Below are 25,719 nucleotides of genomic sequence, written 5' to 3'. Positions count from 1 at the left end.
GCTCCAATACCCTTGGACTCTCCATTGTCCTAGCGGGCAGGGTCGTCTTCTCAGCTGGCCAGTGAGTCTTGTTCTCAGCTGCAATCCGGACTCTGAGGCAGGGTTGTGTTTAACCGCTCCTCAGCATTCCGGATCCCATCCTCGTCGCCAGTTGTTGTGACGTGGGGTTTGTGATTTCAGCTCTCTTGACAAAACATGCTGGAGACAGTTCTCTAGTAACAGCTCTTTATTACAGTGAACAAGACTGAAGACTGAGGAGAGGAAAGCTACATTTATAGGGACAGGGGACTAGCTAGGAAGGGATACATTTTGGAGGGAACAATATCAAGCAATCACAGTGCTGCCTTTTGGAGGAAACCAATAAGACAGAGGATCCAAATACAGCAGCTTAAATGAACCAATAGTAGCTGTACCCTCTGGAACCAAAAGGCAGTTACTTTATCCTAATGCAAATACAGACAATAATAATACAGAGATAAAATCCTTTGACTCAATACACAACACCCAGCGCATTAGTTTGGTGCCCTGCTGCTCGAAATGAATTGTGTTCAATTCCCAAAGTGCCACTCCTCCCCTTCACTGGGTTGGTGAGCAAAATGTGCAGAGCAGCACGCAGCCAGGGCCGTCTTTCCCATACGGCTTAGTGGTTCATTGCACCAGGGCGCAGGCCTCTCAGGGACGCCCCAGCGAGTGGGGGAGCTGCGCGGCTTTGCTGGCGGACTCCCCATTCTCTGCACGCCCGCCAGCTGGGCCCGTCAAACATATGGCTGGCGGGTGTGCAGCTTCCCTCCCAAGCCTCCTCGGGAAGAGAGTGATCCTAAGCCTCTGCAGAAACGGCCGGGGGAGGGAGCGAGGGAACCCGCCAGGTGAGGCAGAGGTGGGGGAGGGAGAAGGACGAGGAACGCGCCAAAACGTGTTGCCCCCGCCTGTTAGGTGGAGGAGGAGTTCCTGGAGAAGAAGCGGCTCCTTTCTTACAGTGGGAGGTGGTGATGGCAGCCACTGATTTCTATGGGAACATTTCTAATCCGTTTTTGTCCAATCTCTCTCCCCACCCCATCCATGTTTTCTTCCTGAAATGGCTGCAGCCGACCAGCAAAGGAAAAACTGGTTTTTCCTATCCTTCTCCCCCACCCTCCCTCGTTTGTGGCTGAAAATGGCTGTCGCTGACCAGCAAAGCACAAACAAGGAAGGAAGCAAGGAAGTGGGCAAACTTTGGCGCTTTGGATATATGAATCTGAGGTGTGTGTATAGTGAGGTTTGGGTACTAACTCCTCATGTTTGGATAAGTGAATTTTTGCATAGCAAGTGTTGGGCAACCTGCATGCATATTTCTTAGTCGTCGTCCCCCCCCCCCAAAAAAAGTACAGTAATTCAAAATCACTTTTTTTAAAATAAAAAAATTCCTTCAGTAGCACCTTAAAGACCAACTAAGTTTATATTTTGGTATGAGCTTTCGTGTGCATGCACACTTCTTCAGATACACTAGAAACAGAAGTGTCAGACCATATATATATACAGAGGGTGGTGGGGGTGGGTGGGAATGGGTGATGGGCTGATGGGAGTGGTAAACCTGGAGATAGCTGTTAATGGCTGCTGATGGCTGCAATTAGTACTGGGCTGAGGTGCTAAAGAAAGCTTGATCATGCATAATGAGATAAGAATCCGATGTCTCTATTCATCCCAGGTGCTTCCATGGTTTTAAGCTTGGTAATGATTTCCAATTCAGCAACTTCTCTTTCCAGTCTGTTCCTGAAATTTCTCTGTAATAAAACAGCTGCTTTGAGATCTTGTATAGAATGTCCTGGGAGATTGAAGTGTTCTCCTACTGGTTTTTCAGTCTTATGGTTCCTGATGTCAGATTTATGTCGTCACCATTATTTATTTGGTAAAAATCAGGTTGGTAAAAGTCTCGCTTCAGTTCATTTGCTTGGTTAGTAGAATGGTGGAGCAGGGAGTAAATGCAGGGAGATAACGATAAGAGCAGTCACAACTTGAAAGGTTTCTTCTTTAAAAAAATGCTGAGGCCCAGACGCTCCCCCAAGTGAAGGTCAGGAAGACTTTAAACAACTCCCTGCTGTACTTTAATTCCTTAAAACCTATGACTAAAACTTAAAACTTAAAACTGAGCTAAATTAAGTAGATAAGAATAAAACGAAAATAAAATATAAACACGGTATAAAACAGTAAAAAACTTAAAAACAAACCAGTAAAGTACGGAGGTCAGAAGGGAGGATGTTGATACTCCGCCATCTTCGCAGAACCTCGGGGAAACGCTCATTGTTTGTAGAAGGAGCGTCCTGGTTCATTTAGGTGTTTTATTTGGGGGGAGGGGAGATAGTGCTGCCCGCCCCATAAGCTCTGTCCACATTCAGAGGTGCTATACATTGAAAAAGCAAACAAACTAACAAGCAAACAAACAAGCAAAGAGAACCAGAAAGCCACATGGAAAGGGGGGTCATAGAATCATAGAGTTGGAAGAGACCACAAGGGCCATCCAGTCCAACCCCCTGCCAAGCAGGAAACACCATCAAAGCATTCCTGACAGATGGCTGTCAAGCCTCCGCTTAAAGACCTCCAAAGAAGGAGACTCCACCACACTCCTTGGCAGCAAATTCCACTGTCAAACAGTATAGGGTGGCAATGACCAGGGCCAGAATAATCCTGGTCAGGCCACACAGGCCCTAAGTAACCAGAGGGAATCCATGTTATGCAGCCAGTAGAATTCTCTCTTTCTTTGTTTCAGCACAAGAGCAACATTTTGCACAAAGAGACACACACAGCACTTCTAAGAAATTCTAGCTAAGCCACACTTTGTTCCATCCTGTCTAGCATAAACCACAAGAGCAAGAGGAACTCCATTTTCTAAATCTCTCTGTCTCTGATAGAAAGTAAATTAGACAGCACTTCTCTGTTTGTACCCTTCTCTGTAACCCATTGCGAAAGGAAGTTAGCTTAGCCACAAGATGTTCTGTTTCATCAGACTATAGAGGATGTAGCCCACCGCAAGTTCTAAGTAGAGCACAACCACAATTGTGCCTGTAAAATTCCACATAGACACGTGTATGAAGGTACCAGATACATAACGCCACTTAGTAGAGTTGGGCGGGTGACTTTGCATCTTGGGGTGCTCTCTCTTGATTGGTTGATGAAGTACTGCAGAAAGGCTGATCTTCACTCTGTCAAAAAGGTATAAAAGCTCTCTGTACATGGACAAGGGTGGGGCAGAATGAGGAATGGTTTTTTCCCTACTGCTCCATATTGTTTTGCCGACAAACCAATAATAAATTTGTTCAACTGCTTGAGATTTCGTCTGGTCAATTTGGGAAGCCACCTTACAACACCTTACAACAGCTTACAATCCACCTTACAACAGCTCTTACTGTCAGGACGTTCTTTCTAATGTTTAGGTGGAATCTTCTTTCTTGTAGCTTGAATTCATTGCTCTGTGTCCACTTCCCTGGAGCAGCCTTTCACCCTCTTCTATATGACATCCTTTTATATACTGCATTTGAACATGGCTATCATATCACCCCTTAACCTTCTCTTCTCCAGGCTAAACATACCCAGCTCCCTAAGCCGTTCCTCATAAGGCATTGTTTCCAGGCCTTGGAGTAGTGGTGAGTGTTTTGGGGCCCTAGCATCTGAGCCCCCTTGGCCCAGTCTCCTCCCAGCTACTCATAGAAGCCGAAGGCCTGAAGGGCAGGACAAGTGGTTGGCCACAGCTGGGCGACTGGCCAATGTCTCGTGGCTTCTGCCTGTTGGATGCTGGATGTGACTGTTGCAAAGGGGCTGGGCCTTGCTCTCAGTTGGGCCTTGAATAAGAGGGGGCTCCCTAATCCCTTTGCACAGGTAAGCGGGTGGCGTTCCGTAGTGAAGATCGCTCTAGGGTTCAGCCGAGCCTGCAGAGCCCCCATTGCCTGTGGCACACATCTGGAGGCGGCCAACAGGCTTTCAAAAGACATTAACATTGTCTCTTCCCAGCAGGGCCAGGCACATTCCATCAGCAGCTCTCCGGATGGCCAACGGCAGGACGGGCTTCTGGGGGCCCCGGAGGCCTTGCCTCCTCCTCTCCGTCTTCCTCGCTTGCTTCCTTTGGCACGGTAAGTCTCCGTGGAGGAAAGCTGCTTCTCTCTGCAAGAGGGCAGCTGGGCAGCCAGCCGGACAGAGAGCAAGGCCAGAAGGGGCGGCGGGGATCTTCCTACCAGAAAAGAATCCGCGGGAGACAAGAGCTTCCGACATAATGGCCACGCCCTGTAGGAGCTCTTAGCCAATGAGCGATGTGACAGCCCGGATTGACGTTTCTAGCTGGGAGCAGTGCAAGGCCTCAATATAAAAATGACAGAGGGGGACGCTCATTGTCTGTAGAAGGAGCGTCCTGGTTCATTTAGGTGTTTTATGGGGGGGGGGAGAGATAGTGCTGCCCGCCCCATAAGGACATGGGGTGGGCTCAGACACTTTTCAGACACATTTCAGTATAACTCTGAATGGTCACAGTTCCACCCTTAAAGGAAAAGTCACTGCAAAGTCAGGACTCAGGCTTATTTTCCCTGTACTGTATTAAAAAAAAAAAAGCCCAACTGATGCAAATACTGCCCAGCCATAATACACATATGGTGCCCGATACGTTTCTGAGCACAATTCAAAGTGTTGGTTGGTGCTGACCTTTAAAGCCCTAAACAGCCTCGGCCCAGTTTACCTGAAGGAGCGTCTCCACCCCCATCATTCAGCTCTGAGGGTCTTCTGGCAGTTCCCTCACTGTGAGAAGTGAAGATACAACATACCGGTAGGTGCCGACTCCCTGTCCCCAGGGCTCTGGGTGCCTGAGCACCCGCAAAATTCCCCATGAAGGGGCCAGGCACCCACAAATTGTGGCACCAGGGCCATGCGTGTTGCATGGCACCCATGGTTGTGGGGCTAAGCTGGCACTCCTCGGTTACCAGGAACCAGGCAGAGGGCCTTCTCGGTAGTGGCACCCACCCTGTGGAACACCATCAGGTGTCAAGGAAATAAAGAACTATGGGAATTTTAGATGGCAGACCCGTATAGGGAAGTTTTAAACGTTTGATGTTTTATTATGCTTTTATAATTGTTAGAAGCCACTCACGAGTGGCTGGGGCAACCATAAAATTGTTGTTGTTGTTGTTATTAGGTGGCGTTGTGGCTGAGAAAAAGAAGCTTCAATGCGCTTGTATTGGTGAGTGAATGTGTGTGAGAGAGAGCACTGCAATGTAGCCCAATTTTGCTATCCAGGCTCCGGAAGCATTGAATTGCTTGTTTGAGGAAAATGCAGTCAAACAAAGGGGGAGTCTCTAAATTGTAGGAGCAACTTAGCAGAGGACCATCGGCTTTCTCGCCTAAGGTGGCTGGGAGAGAAAGAGGGTGACTTGTGCATGAAGGGGATTTGATCAGAAAAACACCATCCCTCACTCCTCCATCTCTCAAAAAGCTCTAGAAACTCGCCCCATGGCTGTTATATTCTATTGGGAGTTGCACTGCCTATTGATCTAAACTAAAAGGTTCCTAAGTTTAAAACCAGCTCTGTCCACATTCAGAGGTGCTATACATCTAAAAAGCAAACAAACTGACAAGCAAACAAACAAGCAAAGCAAAGAGAACCGGAAAGCCATATGGAAAGGGTTTCAGCTGCCTGAAATGGGCTGAGGCTGCTTGGGTCAGGTTTCCAGAAGGCCTGCTTTTCTGGTATTGTTGGGGGTTTTGAAACTCTGCAATAAGCCAGAAACCCACCATTTGACCCCATTTCTTCCCCCTCCAAAAGCAGTCTGCATTCCTCTCACCACCACCAGCATACATCCAGCCATAGTCATTGGGTGTGCGGGGGGGGGGCAATGACTTGGGGTCTTAAGTTGCATTATCCACATTATCTACACGGACTGGCAGGACTTTAGCTGTCATTCCTGCACTGCAGACAAAGGGAGTAGGTGACGTCACTAGCAACAGCCCTACAGTTCTAATTCTATGAATTTTCTTGAGTTCATGGGTGCTCCGTCTGTCTCCCCACTGTTTGCGTCAGGAGATCCTTCCTACTTCTCTTTAGTAGTGCAACAGTATAATTTTTCCGGTATATTGGGCAGATGTTGTTCTTTCCCCTCCCTCCTTCACAGGCGAACTCATTGGGGGCGTCCAAGGAAGCTAGATTTTGGGAGACAAAGCAAGGTCTTCCCCACACGTTTAAAACATTATGGTACTCACTTCCACAAGTGATGACATCTAACTTGGACAACTTAGACAGGATGAGACAAATTCATGCAGAAAGAGGAGGAGGAGGAGAGGGCTGTCAGTGGCTATTAGCCACGATGACCGTTTTCCCTCCAGTGTCAGAGGCAGTAAATGCCTCTGAGTAATGCCACTTACAGGAAACGGCAGTGGGGGCTCTTGCTGTGCCCAGGTCCTGTCTGTGAGCTTCTACCCTCTAGGGCATCTGGTTGGCCACTATGGGGACAGGAGCTGGAGTGGTCCTTCCTCATGGCTGCTTCTATGTTGAGGGAGTCGACTTGGTCTGCCCTCGGATTTCAGGGGATGGAAGAAGAGAGAGAGATTTCCAAGAGTGTGGGGGAAAGGGTGGCATATACGCCACCTGTTTCCCGGGTTGAGTGGATTGCCTTCTTGGAGAAAGACCAGTGGGTAGCATGGGTATAGCAAAAGGAGGGCAGCTGCCCCCCTAAATCAAGTAAATCAATAAAAAGTAACTGAGGTTCTCCCCCCTCCAACATAAAGCCTGGCCACCCCCATGGTAGGGAGCAGGGTTGCCAACTTGAATAAAATATGGCGGGGGGAAGCCCCACCCCACATAATTGATCACATGATCTGGTGCACCCACACCATTTGAATGGCAAAACCCATCAACTTGGGGGAGGGCGACCCTCTGCCCCTTAGAGCAGTGTTTCTCAACCTTTTTGGGGCAAAGGCACACTTGTTTCATGAAAAAAATCACGAGGCACACCACCATTAGAAAATGTTAAAAAAATTAACTCTGTGCCTATATTGACTATATATAAAGTAATTCTCCCACGGCACACCAGGCAACATCTCGCAGCACACTAGTGTGCCGCGGAACAGTGGTTGAGAAACACTGCCTTAGAGTTAGCTCCTATGGTAGGGAGCAAGAGCGGGGGGGGGGGGCTCAGGGAATTGAGGGGGAGAATTTGGAGATCAACACTTAGGTGAGCATGAAGGGGAAAGGGTTTTATTTATTCCGTGCTGTGCTTCTTTCCCCTGCTTCAATAAAATTCCCAGGGCAGCGAGCTCCTAACATTTCAATGTGCGACAACTCCAAGTGGAAAGCACCCTAAAACGGTTCCTTGTTACCAGAGCTTTGTTCAGTTCCATCTTGAAGGAGTCCACTTGGTCTGCCCTGAGATTTCAGGGGATGCAGCAGAGAGAGATCAAGATCCCAGAGTCAGTACAGGAGAGCAGCTGGGCAGGTGGGAAGGGCCCCTCACCTTTGGGAGACAGACGCTGCCCCTTCCCTCCTGGGGGGCCATGCTAGTCCTGTGGCTGTTTCATTTCCGGAGGGCTGAGTAAGCTGAGCTGGAGATGTCGTGGCACAATCTGGAGCACAGCTGCGTTGCATAGGAAGTGGCTCAAGGAAGCAGTCAAGGAAATGAACCGAGGGGCACTGAGGCATTTCGCAACGAGTTTCAGCATGGGGAGTGAAACTGGATAGAGAAAAGTTTCCTCCTCTCGCTCATAATGCTAAAAGTCAAGAACATCTAGTGATGCATAATGTTGGAAGATTCAGAACAGATAAAGAAGAAAGAACTTCTTCATCCAGCACAGAGTTAAAATGTGGAACTTGCTCCCACAGGAGGCAATGATGGCCAACAAATTGGATGGCTTTAATCCAATTTCACAGGACCGTCAGTGGCTACCACCATGATGACCATACTCTGCCTCTAATCAAACATGGAAACCCTTCCAGATCCCATTTGCAAGAAACCACAGGAGGTGGAGAGTCTCTTGTGTCTGAATACCGCTTGCAAGCTTCCCACTGGGGCATCTGAGAGAACAGGATACTGGACTAGACGGGCCCCTTTGGCCTGATCAAGTGTCACGGCTAGTTTCATGTTTTTAGGAGAGCATTATAAACATTGAGGTGAGCAACCCAATGCACCTGGAGGAGGAAAAACAAGCAGCAGTCAGCATAGAAATTTAAGGCTTGTCCTTGGAAGGTCTTTTTTCTAAGGCAGAGACAGAGTTAGCTTTCCAGACTCAGGCACAATGCATTCTCTACCCCAGGAATATTTTTTTAAAACAAATATATATATACAAAAGGTCCCCCTGGGGCAGAGTCAGATCTAGGCTTTATTTCACCCTTGTCAAAGACACAGCTTGACACACAGACACACACAGAGACACACACGAACACACACACACACACACACACACACAGGTTAAGAGCCTCAATGGCACCCATTTGGAGGCTTCACTCAGGGGAAAAAACCTGTCTAGCTCCCCTGTAATTACAGCTCTGCCCTGACAAAACAGGAGTAGAGCAGAGATTCTATCCCTTTCTGCAGTGGAGTCACGGAGGGCCAAAGTGTGGCTTTGCAGAGGCCCTTTCTGGGTAGGCCTCCTCTGAATATGTAAGTTTCGTTGAGTAAAACATTCCTACACTGCTTTCCTCTGAAAATCTGGAGATGACGCACAATAGTTGGTGTCAGTCTGGCACTCAAGCAAACTCTTCTCTTTCTTTCTAGCCGAATCCGCAAAGGACTTCAAGCCAAGGTGCTTCACAGACCATTACTCCGAAGTGGGTTGTTCCTGGGAAGTGGACGCCTCTACCGACTGCCCCAAGAAGTTCTTCGTGCGTGTTATAAGGACTGATCGAATCAGTGGCCGAACGTAGGTCATACTGTGAAACGTGAGAACTGCCACCAGATCTCCTCTTTCCTCTGTTGGGTGATTCTGGGGCTGGTGGTACCCTCCTCACAGCTTACCACTGCACTGTGACTTTTCCAAACGCAGAATAAGAAACGCAGGATCCAAAGGGTTTCTCATTACACTTTTCACTGGACCACTTGTGGTTGGAGAACTTCCAAGGTGCACAGATTTATCTCGTCTTGCACACTTGCAACTTTTCCTGGGGGGTCTGGGGAATCCACAGCATAGTGCAGCTGGAAGCATTGCAAAGCCCCTCTCTCACTTGGGCTGAGCTTTCCCAAATCGAGGCTGTGGCAGAAATAATCTGAGTGTTGTCTACTTTGAAAACATCTTTTAAGTCTTACCATTTTTCCAGGAAATCATTGGAGTGTTCTCCTAAGAACAAGAGAGGCCAGAATGCGACCCCCAAGTGTACTTGCGCCCTTCAGACTAATGAAGTGTATAGCTTCATGTATCTTTTCTCAGTGGAGGCCAAAGGGAAAGGGATCTGGAAGAAGAGTGTGGACCCTGATGACATTGGTAAGGGATCCTTCGGTCTGGCAGACTCTCCTTGCGCATTGCTGGGGGCTGCTCTGAAGAACAAGACAAGAGGAGCAGCATACAAGTGGGGTGGGAAGGGTGGGTTTGTTTTCATGATTAGCACCAATCAATGCTCAGAGACCTTCCTTAGCCCCTCCTGCATCCATCTTAGTACATTATGCAAAGTCACCACCTTAAAGGGTGGTAGGTTTATTGTGGCAGAAACCTTTGTAATGGAGAGCCCCCTTCTTCAGGTGCCTGGAGAGGGATACAAGACTTCCCAGAGTAGACTGGCTTGAGATCAGGGCTGCCAGCCCCAAGCCATTGCTTTCCTTTGGATCACAGAACCTAGGGGAGGGGTGGCAGATGCAGCCCTCCAGGCCTCTTTCACTGCCCCATTACTGTTCCACACACTCCTAGTTCCTTGGCTAGGCTGAATTGCATCTTTTCTTCCTTGTCTGGATGGAGGAATGAGCCCAGCCCTGGGTCCCTGGCTGTGGCTGCCACCGCCACCGCCCCTCAGGTGGGAAATGGCCAGGCTCAGGAGGGAGGGAAGGCGATCCTTCCGCCATTTGGTCTCGAGCCCTTTGATTTCATCTACAGAGCTTCCATTGCAGCTTGTCTTGAAACAGTTCTCTTAAATTTCTTCCCTTGTGCATTGCTACATAAGAGTCCAAAATCAATTTTCTATCATATCCCAAAATGATCTCCTTCCATAGAAAGTTGGGAAAGAGAAGAATTCCACTCACCAGAAGAACCCCCTCCCAGTGTTTTCCTGTGGTGTGGGAAGGACCACATAATGTAAACCTGTTTGCTTCTGGGGGGGTTTTCCTTCAAAGGAACGCAAACGCATGACAACGGACATGCAACTTAAAATGGAACCCGGCATGCCAACAGCAACCTATACTGCTAAAGTGCGTCAGAAAAATTATTACCTCGGGAACAACTGGAGTGATTGGAGCGTCCAGATAAGTTGGCAAGCACTTGGGTGGATCAGGTAGGGCACCTGTTGGCATCCCAGCTGGCATCCCTGTGTGTTCTGGGCTCCACATTGTGGGCTCTTTTTTCTGGATTTTGTAAACCTTCTGGATTTGTGAAATATTCCGACCCCACCCGCAGGAACGTTTGTGCATCATCCGGCCCCTTTGAGTGAGTGACAGCATTTCTCTCACATTGCTGAAGGTCTTGCATTTCCAATCAGCTAGACATCGAATTAATATGCAGGCCTCTCACTTAATTCAGTGCAATTCTCTGCTGTAGACAATACCTCTTTCTGAAGTCTCCCCAATGATTTTTATGGTTTCTCATTTAAATAAAGACAAGAACACACAACTACATTAACTTGTCCAGTGGTCCATTCTTATTAAATTCCATACATAGTACATAGTGCACATGCAATAAGTTAGGTATTGTCAATTCAAGTAGCCTCTCCACATAGATTCCTGTGTTGAAAGTGGAATAAAAGTATCTTCTGTCTCATTTGTAAAGGAAAAGAAAGGAAGTCAACATCACCAAAAGCAGGGGTAGGCAACCTAAGGCCCGTGGGCCAGATGGGGCCCAATCGCCTTTTCAATCCGGCCTATGGACAGTCCAGGAATCAGTGTGCTTTTACATGAGTAAAATGCATCTCTGGGTTATTTATTATTTAAAATGCATCTCTGGGTTATTTGTGGGGCCTGCCTGGTGTTTTTACATGAGTAGAAAGTGTGCTTTTATTTAAAATACATCTCTGGGTTATTTGTGGGGCATAGGAATACGTTCATCCCCCCCCCCAAAAAATAGTCTGGCCCACCACATGGTCTGAGGGACAGTGGACCAGCCCACGGCTGAAAAAGGTTGCTGACCCCTGACCAAAAGTGTCTATCCTTGAAGTGCCTTTAATTACACTTTTGTGGTGAGTAAGGCCTTCCAATGGAGCCACACTCCAGATACTATTTAACCAGATCTCTGTGGGGAGTTCTATAGATTGTTTCCAATATCGGGCTATTGTAAATTGGGCTGCTAATAACAGAAAAAATACTAAATGTCTGCATATAAGGTTACTGTTTAAATGTTATTAAATTATTAACCCTTTTCTCCTTTCGGGCAGAAATGGGTGGAATCTGTGAGCTGAGCATCCCCTTTTCAGGGGATGAAGCCTGCCAAATTTCACACAGAGGTCCAAGGGAGTTGTGCTTGGCATCCTTAAAGTTGTTTTGGAAGGAATAACTCATTGGGCCCCCTATGCCTCTACCCCTTCCAGGAACTGACTTGGCAGGCAGCACAAGCTTTGCAGGGCTCCCGCCCCATACCTGGACTGATCACTTTACTGAACTATATTAAAGAGTACAGTACACTAACACAGGCTTTGTTGTACATGTGTGTTTCTGTGCCACGTAGCCCCTCAAGAAAGAACACTGCTGCAGATGGACAGATACCAAACTGAAATGAACTGCAACTCAGGCCAGAACGAGGGGTGTGGGGTAAAGGGGAGCAAGGTCATTCTGAGGAGCTGGGGGTGCTGTGCATGCGAGAATCCTCTTTTACCTTCCCAGCAACCCTGTGAAGTAGGCTAGTTTGAGAAATGGCGAGTGGCCCGAGGTCACTCCAGTCAGTTTTGTGACTCAGCAGGAGTCTCTCCTTGGATGAGAGGGATGCAGAGGCCAGGGAAAGGACACCCCTCCACTCAGTTTTATGCACCACCCTTTGGACCCCCGGGGAAACTCACCAAATGAAACCTGCTGCCTCCTGGATCTGGGTGTGTGCAGTGCAACTGAGCTGACTGCTGAACAGGACACAGTGCAGTCTGCATGGGGTCTATTCATAAAAGCAAGACTAGGGCAGTGCCAGCAGGTTCCACGAAGCCCCCTTTCTTCTGAGATTTTTGGGGGTGATCTTGGTTGTTTCAGCCCAGGCTGTTGGGAGGGGTTGTGGGGAGATGTATCCGAAGGTGAAGGAATTGATAGCAGCATTTATTTATCAGAAACTAGTCCTGATGGTTTTATTGTGTGGTTCTATAATACCTGTCGCTTTTGGCATACTGCTTTAGAGATATGTTCACATAGTTATTTTTTATATATAGTCAGGGAAGGGTCATTGCATCTCAGTGGTGTCTGCTTTGTACATATGCAGAAGGTTCCAGGTTCCGTCCCCAGCATTTTTTAAAAAAAAAACCCTCTCTTTTTTGCATTTAATCTTTATTAATCCCAATTATCACTCTCCATCAAAGATATAGTAAAGTAACAAGGCTTCCCTCCACCTGAATGTGGGTCCTCTACAATTCTATATTAACTGCTTATTGAATAACATCTAATTTATATTTATCCAATATATCCGTAAGTTATGTCACCGTGCAGGAGTCATTTCAGATTTCAGATGTTTACAATGATATTTTATGCATTGTCTGTATTTGTCCCATTCTGTGTTAAATTTTAGGTTGCCATGATTCCAAACTTTCCCCATTAGACTTGCCATCTCAGCGTACTCAAATATTTTTTTTCTGCCATTCCATTTTTTATCCCCAGCATCTCTAGCTAGGCCTGAGAGACACACCCTACCTGAAAGCCTGGGGAGCGATTGCCAATCAGTGTAGACAATGGTCTGACTTAGTATAAGGTAGTGTGGCTGCCTATCTATAATTAGGCAATACAGAAAAGGTCTAAATAAGGGAGACCCACTCCAGCACACTGACTAACTTGTCAGTGAGTAAGTGCATCCCAGTGACAGTACTGTTCAGTGGGAAGAGGAGGTGCATGTGGAAACCTTGATGCAAGCACCAGTTATGCTACCTTTACCTTTACCTTTCTACTTCCAAAAAACCTACCTCTTCCTTCTTAGCACCCTTCCTGGGCCCCATAGACCCCTGCTCTCCCCTCCCAATGATCTACCTGGTCAACTTTCACCTGCCCTTGGAGGAAAAATAATTAAGAGTAGAGTAGACGAGCCCAGCTGAAGCTGAAACAGACCAAAAGGGTTGCAGCGCCACGACTCCAGAGCCCGAACTGACTTGGCTGCGCACCCACACACAAACACGCGCGCACACAGACACCCACACCCCACGGGGCTGGCGTGGTCGTCCCGCGGCGCGCCCACTCTGCACATGTTCAGGAGACACCGATCGCAGTCTGTTGTGTAGCCGAGTTTGGTGCGAGCCCAACTTCCTGGCTGGCTGGGAACTCCCGGCAAAGGCGGGAAGGGGCCGGGCTCGGCATGCAAATCCACGCCCCAGGAGGAGGACCAGCGCTTCCCGGACAGCAGCCGTGGCAGCGGAGGGTGCGTGGCCGAGGGGGGGCTGGAGCAGGCGAGTCTCGAAGGGCTCCCCGTCGCCGTCCGGGTCTCTGCCCTCCCCTCCCGTGCCCTCTCCCCTCCGGGATTCCCTTTCGCTTCGGGCACGAGCGCTGGCTGGAACCCCGGGGGAGGCGGGACGAGGCGGGCGCTGGCCGAATTTGCCCTTTCTTCCTCCCCACCCACCGAGCGGAGTAGCCCGTCGCCCAAGCAGGCAGCAGCGGCAGGGGCTCCTGGACTCCGGGCAGCCAGGCCAAGCCAAGCGGGGCTGGCGGACGGGTGTCTCCTGAGCTCCGCTTTGCTTGGCTCCGCTTTGCCTGGCGGCCGGGCTGGCACTGGCAGAAGGAGGGAAGCGGGCCGCTCGACGGTGCCACTTCCCGGCAGGGCCCGGCGCACTTTGTTCCCGACTCTCCGGATGGCCGACGGCGGGACGGGCTTCGGGGGCCCCCGGAGGAAGCCCTGCCTCCTCCTCTCCGTCTTCCTCGTCTGCTCGCTTTGGCACAGTAAGTCTCCGCGGAGGAAAGCCGCTTCCCTCGGCGGCAGCAACAGGGAGAGTCCGGGCGCGGCCAGCCGAGCAGAGAGTGAGGGTCCCCCGGCCGTAGCTGTTGCGCACCCAGAGGCTCCCCGAAGGGCAGCAGGGGCGGCGGGGACCCTCCTGCCGAGGTTCAGCCTCCTGGAAGCTTTTCAAGGCTTGGGCGGGTTGCTTGCTTGGGTCAGGTTTCCACGAAGCAGGCGTGCCAAGTTGAATACTGTACAATATTCTCTCTTTTTTTTGGGGGGGGGGGGATTAAGACCATTTCTGGTTCCAATTCCTGGTATTGTGGGTTGGTGAGGAAGTGTTTAAGACGTTTTGCTGGGTCTGTCTGGGTTCCCCTGTGTTTTACTACCATACCCTTAGGATGGTCGTTGCAGCTTTTGAATCTCTACAATAAGCCAGGCACCCACTACACATACCCCATTTATCCTCCTGTCTCCATAAACAGGCTAGGTTCCTCCTGTCATCATCAGTAAGTGTCCAGCCGCAGGCGGGGGGGGGGTGCAACTCGGGGGTCAGCCCATATTATCTACACCAGGGGTCAGCAAACTCTTTCAGCGAACTTATTGGGGACGTCCAAGGATGTTGGAAGACAAAAACAAGGTCTTCCCCACATATTTAAAACATTATAAGACTCACTTCCACAAGAGGCAGTGATGGCTTCTCACTTGGGCAACTTAGACAGGATGAGACAAATCCACAGTAGAGGTGGAGGAGAGGTCTCCCAAGGGCTACTACCGTAGCAACGATGATTGTTTTCCATCCAGTATCAGAGGCAGTAAATACCTCTGAGTAATGTCACTTACTGGAAACAGCAGTGGGGGGAGTTGCTCCTGTTTGCGAGCATCTTCTCTTTCAGCCACCTTGTTGGCCGGCCGCTATGAGGACAGGAGGCAGAGTGGTCCTTCCTCATGGCTGCTTCCATGTTGAGGGAGTCGACTTGGTCTGCCCTGAGATTTCACGGGATGGGGAGCGAGAGAGTTTCCCGAGTCAGTGTAGGAGAGTGGTTGGGTTGGCAGGGAGTGGCTCCCTCTCCCTTGGGGGACGGATGCCACCCATCTCCCCTCACCTCCTGGGGAGCATCTAGTCTGCTTCATTTCTTTGTGGCTTTTCTGCTGAAGATGAAAAGGGAAGTTTGGTCCCTCTGCTGTTTTTGAGGAACTGAAACTGGAGGTGAAGCTGCTCTGTCCGTGTTCGATAAGAAAATAAACATCTGGAGGATTGTGCAAGCTGAACTGGAGATGTCCTAGCTCAGCCTGGAGCAGAGAGGTCAATGGGGCCATGTTGCTGTTGGGGCGCCAGGAGCAGGAGAAGCGGTGCAAGGAAGCAGACTGAGGCAAAGATGCCATCTCGCAAGCTGCAATCCTGCCTGAGCATGTCGCAGCAAGTTCCGGCAGAGGGAGCCATTTAGTCTGTTGCAGGAAGAAGAAATAGTTTCTTGTTGGCCTAAAGAGACTCCCCGAAGGGCAGCAGTTGGCTTTGAAATAATAGACCTTTCAGTCTTCAAGTTGCTACAGAACTCGGTGGGAATTGTTTCTGAGTAGACATGCCCAAGATTGCACTGTGAGAAGCAGAGGAGTGGTTGGGTGGTGGAAAAGTAGACCAACCCTGCTAGAAATTTTAGACAGGTACGCAGCAGCAGATAAGGAGGAGAGAAAGAGGTGTCAGGATAGAAAATTTAATAATTATGCAGGGTATAGTGAAAGTGGATATGGAAGTTTTCTTTTCTCTCATAATGCTAAAAGTCAAGGACACCTAGTGATGCTTAATGTTGGAAGATTCAGAACAGAAATGGAAACACTTCCAAATCTCAGTTGCAGGAAACCACAGGAGGTGAGGAGTCTCCTGCGCTTGAATCCCACTTGCAGGCTTCCCACTGGGGCACCTGATCATTCATTGAGAGAACAGGATGCTCGACTAGACGGGCCCCTTTGGCCTGATCCAGCGGCAGGGCTAGTTTCATGTTCTTAGGAGAGCATTATAAACGGTGAGGTGAGCAACCCAAAGCACTTGGAGGAGGAAAAAGAAGCAGCAGTCAGCAAGGAGAATTTAAGGCTTGGAAGGTCTTTTTCTAAGGCTTTTCCAGACTTACACACAATGGCACCTTGGAGAGCTGGAGTGGGGCTTTGCAGAGGCCCCTTCTGGGTAGGCCTGTGCTGGACTCTTCCTCTGAATAAGTAACTTTCGTTCAGGAAAACATTCCTACACCCCCTTCCTCTGAAAACTGCACAACGGTTGGTGTCAGTCTGGCACTCAAGCAAACTCTTCTGTTTCTTCCTAGCCGTGTCTTCAAAGGACATCCAGCCAAGTTGCCTCACAGACTATGAATCCGAAGTGGTTTGTCACTGGGAAGTGGACGCCTCCACCGACTGCCCCAAGGAGTTCCTCCTGCGTGTTGCAACGACTCATGCACTTTATGGCCCAGGGTAGGTCATGCTGTGAAATGTGAGGACTGCCCCCAGATCTCCTCTTTCCTCCTGAAAGCTTACCAGGGTAAGGTAATAATAATATAAAAAGTGAGAGAAGTTAAAAGAAGTGACATTAACGTTGTTGAGCCTCGCCCAGCATAACTTGTGCCACAGTGCTTCTCTTACAGAGAAGGAGACCCTTGATATATGGCAGCTAAATATAAAGGCCTCGCCATCCTGGGGACTGTAGTCTGAGGGCGTGGACTGCCAGGCCTGGTGGCTCCTGATATCAGGGCTGCAGAATAATGCATCTGTGGTGGCTTTGCCTTCTCTGAGACACCCCGGGAGGAGTAGCCAGCCCAAACCTTTTCCAGAAAATGGATGAGGGTTCTTTACAAAATGTCTTTCGGAGTTGAGTTGCAGTCACTGTGAGTTTTCCAAACCGAGAATAAGAAATTCAGGATCCAAAAGGTTTCTCATTATACTTTTCATTGGATCATTTGTTGTTGGAGAGCTTTCAAGGTGCACAGATTTATCCCCTTTTGCACGCTTGCAACACCCCTCTCTCACCTGGGCTGAGCTTTCCCAAACCAAGGCTGTGGTAGAAATGAATTGAGCATCGTCTACTTTGAAAACACCTTTTAAGTCTTACCATTGTTCCAGGCCATCGTGGGTTTGTTCTCCTAAGAACAAGAGAGGCCTGGATGTGACCCCCAAGTGTACTTGCAGCATTCGGTCTGAAGTACTGCGGACCTACAAGTATCATTTCATACTGGAGGCCGAGAAGGAGATCTGGAAGAAGAGTGTGGACCCTGATGACATTGGTAAGGGATCCTTTGGTCTGGCAGACCCTCCTTGCGCATTCCTGGGGGCTGCTCTGAAGAACAAGACAAGAGGAGCAGCATACAAGTGGGGTGGGAAGGGAGGCTTTGTCTTCATGATTAGCACCAACCAATGCTCAGAGACCTTCCTTAGCCCCTCCTGCATCCAGCTTAGTCCATTAGGCAAAGTCACCACCTTGAATGGTGGCAGGATACTCCAGTTTGGAAGAAATTAGAGTGGTTGATGGGGAGAGAAAAAATGGCTGCCAAGAAGAGCAAAAGCCACTCCTGGGAACTGGTTGAAGAACTTAGGAGAGGCCCCAGAATTCAAGAAAGCAGGACAATATGTGGCAACTCTGGAAAACCCCAATGGATTGAGGGGCTTGCCTCTGTATGCATGTTGGGGGTCACCTGGAATGGACACAGCCTGCTACTTGCCCACACCTGCTGGCCGTCTGTTTCTCTATAGCCACATCAAAGCCACAGGGTGCTTTCCTACACAGTAACATAAGAACTAAACATTGAGCATTCGAAATTTGTCAGGCACCAGGTGCATTTTGCCCTTGGCTATTGGCCACTTGTGACCAAGTGACTATGCCCAGGAGCCAGGATGGCGCCTGTCGTCTCCCCCATCTGGAGGTGCATGCCTGGGGAGCCTTGGATCTTGCCTGTTTTTACACACTTAACAGCACACCCTTTAGAACTGTATCTGTCATATTTTATCTGCATGATCAGAACAACTTTTAGGGACCAAGCTGCTTGGCACCCAAATGCCAACTAGACATTCTGTTTTCGTGACTGTAACCCTGGTTTAAGGAGCCATTTGGCACCTAGCTTATATATCGGTTTCTAGCACTGAAAACATCCTGTGTGACACAACATTGCCATGAGACTGTATGGTGTGAAGCAGCAGAGAGAAGGAATTAAGAGAAGGAGGGGGCAGTGTGTGTCTGTCCTTCCAGGGAGAAGGACCTGATGCTTTGACCTTCCCCACCTTCCAAACCAGAGGCCCATATTGGATCCTCTGTGTGGGGAGCAGCCACTCTCCCCAACCTCTTTTGCCTCCCCACATCTTTCTCTTTGTTGATTTCTTCCCAAACGCAGTAAAACCCCGTCCGCTTGTCAACCTGACTGTTAAGAGGACGGATGACTCGTACATCTTCACCTGGGCAGATGACTATAAAGAAGGGAACCTTCTTCATGAAAATCCAGAAACAGTCTATGAAGTTGCCTATTGGCCTATAAACCAGACAGACAAGGTAGGCACACTTTCCCAGCATGCTCCTCTCTGTACGACCACCAGGAATAGTGCTACAAATTTATTGTTGTTAATTAATTAATTACATTTATATCCAACCCTTCCTCCTAAAGGGAACCCAAGGTAGCAAGCTCTTCCATGTTTAAAAATGCCATTAATTCTAAAATTAAAAAAATACTAAAACAATCACATACACTGTGGCGGGGACCTTCTATGTCCTGAGCAGAGGTTGAGGTGTTGGGACCCCTGAAAGCCTCATAATGCCCCTGCCCCATGCCAGTTGACATGGCATCTTCCTGCCAGGGCCGTCTTAAGGGTATCCAGCACCGTGGTGCAAAACTTTCTGCGGCGCCCCCCCCCCTTTCCCTCCGGCCGGCGCAGCTCCCGGCTCTGAGTCAGAGTGCAGGGACGGGAACTCACCTCCGGGAGGGATCACCTGCTGTGCCCTGGCCGCAATGAGGAAGGGCAGGCGGTGGGCAGCCTGAAGCCCTGGGCTTGCTCAGGATCCCAAGGATGGGAAGGAGGTCGGCTCTCCTCCTCCCCCCGCCCCCCCTAGCGGAGCCCTCCTGCAGTCCGGAGCCTTCCCTGCCTCTACCAATGAAACGCAGCGCCGGAATGAGGGGTGACCCTGGCGCTGCAGGGCGGAACAGGGTCCTAGTGCCTGCTCCGCCTCGCTTACCTCCCTGCTCTCCCCTGAGCGGCGCAGCTGGTGGGCATACAGGAGGGAAAAGGGAGACTGCCGCGCAGCTCCCACACTTGCTGGGGCGCCCCTCAGCGCCCTGGCGCATCGCCCCAGTAGACCCAATGGGCAAGACGGGCCTGCTTCCTGCCCTTCCTTAATGCTTTCCTTGGGCAGCTCTGTAGATCCAACAAACTGCAGGCCAAAAAGGCTTTAGCTATATTTGGCAAATGATTATATGTCCCTCGCCAGTGGGGCACACAAGAGCAGTGGGCTGCCTTTTATGACTGGCTTGAGGTCAGGGCCTCCGCCAGCCCCAAGGCTTTGGATCACAGAACCTAGGGGAAGGGAGGCAGGTGCAGCCCTCCAGGCCTCTCTCACCTGGCCCCTGGGACTCTGGCCAGGCCAGGCCTCCGCCACCTCAGTCCTGTTCCACACACTCCTAGTGCTTTGGCTGGGCTGAATTGCATCTCTTGCTTGCTTGCCTGGGTGGAGGAATGAGCCCAGCCCTGGGCCCCTGGCTGTGGCTGTCCGCCCACCCCTCAGGTGAGAAATTGCCAGACTCAGGAGGGAGGGAAAGAGATCCTTCCGCCATTTGGTCTCGAGCCCTTTGATTTCATCTACAGAGCTTCCACTGCAGCTTTTCTTGAAACAGTTCTCTGAAATTTATTCCCTTGCTCATTATCACATAATCACATTATCACATGAGTCCAAAACCTTTCTACCGCATCCCAAAATGATCTTCCTCCATAGAAAGTTGGGAAAGGGAAGAATTCAGCTCACCAGAATAACATCCCCCCCCCCAGTGTTTTCCTGTGCACGTGTGGGAAGGGCCACATAATGTAAACCTGTTTGCTTCTGTCTCTCCCCCCCCCCAAAGATACACGAACACATTACGCAAGGCTTTCATCATAAAATCTTCGACGATAACCTCATGCCAGGAGCCACCTATGTTGCAAAAGTGCGGCAGAGAATTGCTTTGTTCGGGGACACCTGGAGTGATTGGAGTGCTGAGTACACATGGAAAAATGGTAAGTGCTTAAGGCGGGGGCTGCGCAAGGCACCTGTTTATTACCGTGTTTCCCCTTTTTTAAGACGTAGTCATAAAGTAAGCCATGGCAGGAGTTTTAAGTATTTGCGAAATTTAAGACATACCCCGAAAATAAGGCATACCTTGTTGCTTTCCTTTAGAGCCTCAGAGAGGCTTGAGACCAGGTGGGAGTGGGGTGCATGAATTGAGCGCGTCGCCAGGCAAGCCGCGCTAGGAGGACTCCCCCCCCCCTTCCCAGGACTTTTTTCCACTCCGGCGGAGCGCCTGGATGGGGAAACCCCTTGGTGTCGGGAGGCCTGCTAGCCCCTTCCGTGCTGCCGGAGCGTAGTGGGCTGCATGGCCCAAAGCTGAGCGGCGGTGGGAGTCCTGTGGGCCCTTCCACGCCGCCGGGGCGACGGATGGCGACGGGAGCGCTGCTGGCCCATTCCGCGCCGAGGCAGAGCGGCGGCGGGAGGCCTGCAGGCCCTTCCGCGCCACCGGGGCGACAGACGGTGGCGGGAGCACTGCTGGCCCCTTCTGTGCCACCAGAACGTCGTGGGCTGCTTGGGCCAAGGCCCACGCGATGGACGGCGGAGGGAGCACTGCTGGCCCCTTCCGCGGGCGAGTTGGCAGCTGATTGACAGGCGGCCTCACCGATGCCTGGAGGGAGAAGGGGGGCGAGGAGCAAGCGAGGGAACACCCACCTTGCTCCGCCCGCTAATGGAAACGGCCCGGGGTGGGGAGGCGGGAGTGCCTCAGGGAGCGCAGCTACGGCGCTGCTAGCTGTGCCTCAGGCACCGCCGCCGCCGCTGCTTTGCCCAAAAAAACCCACGGGGGTGCTCGTCGGGTGGGCCACGATGAACTCGCCCCGTTCCCTCTGGAGTCAGGGTGCCACCGCCGGCGCCTCCTCCTGGGGTAACTCCGCGGGACTTCAGTGTATCAGTGTAAAAAAAGTGTGTTTCCTCAGAGATGTAGCGCGCAGGGGGGCTGGCTGGCTGGCTACTCGACCTCCTGAGTTTAAGGGCGCAGAGGAATCCCAAAGGGGGTCCATGCGCGCACCCTCGCCCGCCTCCGTGCGCGCTCAAGCGGGAAAGGAAGTTTAGCTCCTCGAGCTGCCGCCCCTTATGAATGCGTGTTTCGGTGGTGTGGACAAGGTGTGGACACGGGTCTCGTTTCCCCCTCACGGGACAGGGCGTACACAGGCATCTTTCAGACGACCTGCTTCGCGTCTCTCTCATCTCTCTCCCCCCCCCCCGCTCTCCCGCCTCGATTTCGTGCCCCTCGGCTCCCATGTTAGCGATGGGGTGGATGGCAGCACCCAGAGCCAGTAAGGTACCGGACTGTAATAAAAACCTAATAAAAAATTAAGACATCCCCTGAAAATAAGACACCTTGTGTTTTTTTGAGGAAAAAAAGTTATAAGACGGTGTCTTAAAAAAGGGGAAACACGGGTATTAACAATCTGTTGGCATCTCAGTTGGCATCCCTGCGTGTTCTGGGCTCCACATTGTGGGCTCTCTCTTTTCTGGATTCTGTAAACCTTCTGGATTTGTGAAATTCTCTCACCCCACCCGCAGGAATGTTTGGGCACCATCCAGCCCCTTTGAGTGAGTGACAGCATTTCTCTCACATTGCTGAGGTCGTGCATTTCCACTCAGCTAGACATCAAATTAATATGCAGGCCTCTCACTTATTTCATCACAATTTTCTTCTGTAGACAAGTACCTCTTTCTGAAGACTAAGGCACATGCTACTAATCATTTGGAAGACTTGTTTTAGTAGAAGGTGGCACAATGCTTTGCATGAAAATGCACTAAGCAATCAGTGGCACAACACAGGTAGAGAGGGAGGGGGCAGTCGCAATTTGGCTGGCTAGAGACAAATAACTGGAAAGACCTTCTAGATTCCACAGTGACATCGATTGCTTGCCCTGGGTAGGCTTGTGCTGCAGACCCCTGGGTGAAGTTAGCAGGTTCAGTGTGGTGCCACAGCACATCAGGCCCCGCTACCACCAATGCTCCCTCTTCCTGCCTCAAGCTCAGGATCTGCTGGTTTTTCTCTGCATATAACTTCACGGTATACTGCTTGTAGCTGTATTTGTGCTTCCTCCCCCTCCTCTGCTCTCCTCTCTTTTCTTCTCCTTGCCTGTTGTCTTTTCCTTGGTCAAAGGTGAGATGATAGACTACCTGGGACAGAGACCTACCTTCTTGCTTCTCTTGCTCTGTGTGCGGTGATGGTGCTACATGACTAATAAGCAGTACAAATCCTGTCTGCCCCTTACTTTGGTGGTGCTGGGTGACCCAAGGACCTCTTTCCCCAGCCCAAGGTAAGTCTGGCTGAAGGGAAACCAGCTTGAAACTGCAGGAGGGGGTTAAAGGTTAGATTAGCATGTGCAGGAGAAACCAAACACATGAGGCATTAAATGTGCATGTTGGTGCCCATCCCCACATCCCAATTTGGGAAACTGCTTTGCCAAAAGAAGGACTTGGAAGGCTTCAATTCCCCTAACATATAGAGAGACAAGCTAAAACCAACAAATAAACCTCACCACATCCCTACAAGGTAATAGGCAAAGAAAAACCCTAAGGAGAAATACTGCAAATCCCCTGAAATTCTTTCCAGCTGTGTGAGTTGGGCTCCTTTGTCAACTGAGGCTTCTGGCCGTTTAGCCTGATCTTGTGCCCCCTTTCCAGGTGGGTGGGTGGGTGGGTGCCTGTCTGCCAGCTAGCTAGCCACCCAGCCACCCCCTGCCTCCCGCTGGTATCAGGGTGAATTGTCCGCCCAGATAACCAAAATGCTGCTTGCCTTCCAGACATTGAGCCAAGCTCTGGCTCCTTCCTCTGGATTTTCATCCCATTGCTGTGTGTGTTCATCATGGCCCTGGCTACCTTCAGCTTCTTCTGCGTCTCCAGGTACGTCTTGGGTGCTTTGCAAGTAGTTCTCTCCAGGGCTGCCCTTTGCCCACAGCAAAACAAATAAATACTGTCCATGGTCACTTCTGCTTGAAGGTTGCAGGCCTTGGTGGCAGAGGCATTTTCCTGCAACCCTGACAGGAAAGGAGGAGGAAAGCGGCCCCTGTCCCTTCTGAGTCTTCTCCTCATCCTCCTTCCAGCCAAACAATCTTCCTCAGCTCTCTCACATGCATTTGGCTGCTAGTCACCTCGGGAGGGGGAAGATTGCTTCCTGATGTTCGGAGGGGAGGCAGCCCTTGCAGAGCCCTGCCTTTCCCCTTCTGAGGGCCGGGAAGGACTGACGAGTGGCGCTTTCTTGCTTTGCAGGGTGAAGAAGGGATGGTGGGACCAGATCCCAAACCCCGCCAAGAGCAAAGTAGCCGCTGGTGTGACAGCAGCGGTGGCACCATTTGGAAACATGGGCCTTGAGCACCCTGTGCATATTCACAGCTGCATTGCATCTGCCAAGCCAGAAACTCGGAAAGAGGAAGACTGCCAGGTCCCTCATGAAGACGCTGTGGCCAAGCTCTTCAGAGACCTTCTCAGTGGGGACTTGAGCAGTGGAGGCACAGGTATCCTGGACGAGCACCCCCTTCTCAAGGACCAGGCTCTGGGGCACATGCAGAGTGCTTTTTCCTTTTCTCAAGATGCACCGCTGAACAAGCACAGGGCTGTTTTGGAGACCTCTTCTGAACCTGTCTATCACAACACCAGCACAGAGACAGTGGCTTCCTCCCAGCCAAGCAGTGCTGCCCTGGAACTGCCCCTCAGCACATCCGCCCCCCAGCCCTCGGGCTACAAGTGTTTCAGCCAGGTCTGTGAGGAGGAGGAGCAGGAGTTTTCTCCTTTCAGGGACCAAATCCAGCCATTCAGTCATGACGCAGGGCCTTGCTTTTCACCTGTGACCAGCAACCTGCACCCTGCTTTCCAGGGTATCTTCCCAGAAGGCTCAGACTCACTTTGCTTTTCCTCCTGTATGGCAGCTGCAGAGCGAGAGGCGAGGCCAGGCAGCCCCTCCCAGCATGGGCCAGGAAAGTCTGTCCCCTGCCCAGGGGCCTCCCTCCTGGCTGGCTACCGCTCCTTCAGCTCAGCTCTCCAGGGAGGCACAGCCACCCAGGGCAAGAGTGGCAGCGCTGGCAGCCGCCTAGACGGGCAGTCCCCCTACAAACCCTTGCTCAGCATTGTCCAGAACAGCCCTGCAGCAGCCACTGGGGTGAGCAGGGTCCTCTTTCACCCTGGCTGGGGGGCTCAGGAGGTAAGAGACCCGGCCTGGCCAAGTGCACCCTGCGGGGCAGACATGGACATGCAACAGGTGGCTTCCGATGGATGCTTGAGGGAAGAATTGGCCAGGGACAAAGGCCTTTCATACCCCTGAGGCCCCTTGTACCTCCTTAATTCCGCCTCAACCAAGCAGTGACCTCCTCCAGGTGTAATCCTCCCTCAATCCAGAGATCCACTATGCTGCAAAAAGGAAAGCAGCACCAACTGCATAGAGCAGGCACCCCCAAACTTCGGCCCTCCCCTCCAGATGTTTTGGACTATAATTCCCATCTTCCCCGACCACTGGTCCTGTTAGCTAGGGATCATGGAAGTTGTAGGCCAAAACATCTGGAGGGCCGCAGTTTGGGGATGCCTGGCATAGAGGATCTGGGGGTTTAGGGAGGTGGAGCTATGGGACAGCAGTCGAAGGAGGATGCTGCATGGGAGAGGGAATTCAAGGAGGGACAAAAGGCCCCTTTAAGCCAGGTAGGGAAGGGTCCTTACTATCAACAGAGGACTAAGCCAAAGGCCAGCAAGGAGAGGCACCTTCCTGATTATAGGCCGGTGTCTGTGTGGAAACTCTGAGGACAAGTTGCTGGACTCAAGAGGCTGCTTTTGGCACTTCTTACATGAATGGGGCCTTCAGGGAGATGGGTGCTTTCTTGACCGAGATTGGGCTGGGGGCTGGAGCACCAGCTGCTCTTGGGCTCAAGTTACTGGACAGTCACCTGCAATGGAATCCACACCTGCCTGTCAAGTGTTTCAGCTCTGCCTGCTGACAGGCTCTGAATCTAGCAAGTGGCCAGCTTTTGCTCAGGCACTGCCTTGCTTTTGCAGAGAACAGTCTGCTTGACTTTCTTTTGTTGCTGCTTCTATACAGATAAGGAGGTCTAGCTTCATATAGCCATAGCAAGCAACAAGGTCTCTGTGTGGTGGTATGACTTCCTGTGCCCTCTGCCAGAGATCAGAGAAGAGGAGGGGAAGAAGGCTGAATAAAGGGATGCTCCGGGACCGCTTTTGGTGATGGGGATGCCAGGAAGTATCGCCAAGTGACTGAGACAATACCATTCTAGCATTAAAGTTTTTTATCCATA

General features: G+C 50.8%; 2 protein-coding genes across 2 annotated transcripts; both read left to right on the top strand.

Moving 5' to 3' along the window:
* Window positions 1-1,075: 1,075 nt before the first annotated feature.
* Window positions 1,076-13,630, top strand: LOC132593203 (uncharacterized). Its single transcript, XM_060282846.1, has 6 exons — window positions 1,076-1,239; window positions 3,982-4,100; window positions 5,150-5,194; window positions 8,718-8,862; window positions 9,257-9,420; window positions 10,260-13,630. The coding sequence occupies exons 1-6, from the start codon at window positions 1,076-1,078 to the stop codon at window positions 10,292-10,294; spliced, it is 672 nt and encodes a 223-aa protein (XP_060138829.1). The 3' UTR covers window positions 10,295-13,630.
* Window positions 12,338-25,719, top strand: LOC132593191 (uncharacterized). The gene is made up of 8 exons (XM_060282769.1): window positions 12,338-12,349; window positions 13,535-14,186; window positions 16,500-16,644; window positions 17,290-17,450; window positions 18,552-18,706; window positions 20,265-20,415; window positions 23,227-23,326; window positions 23,693-25,719. Exons 1-8 carry the CDS (start codon window positions 12,338-12,340, stop codon window positions 24,738-24,740), a joined length of 2,424 nt encoding a protein of 807 aa, XP_060138752.1. The 3' UTR covers window positions 24,741-25,719.

This window comes from Zootoca vivipara, chromosome 14 (genome assembly GCF_963506605.1).
Source record: "Zootoca vivipara chromosome 14, rZooViv1.1, whole genome shotgun sequence".
Lineage (NCBI taxonomy): Eukaryota > Metazoa > Chordata > Lepidosauria > Squamata > Lacertidae > Zootoca > Zootoca vivipara.
This window is presented reverse-complemented; position numbering and strand designations above follow the sequence as displayed.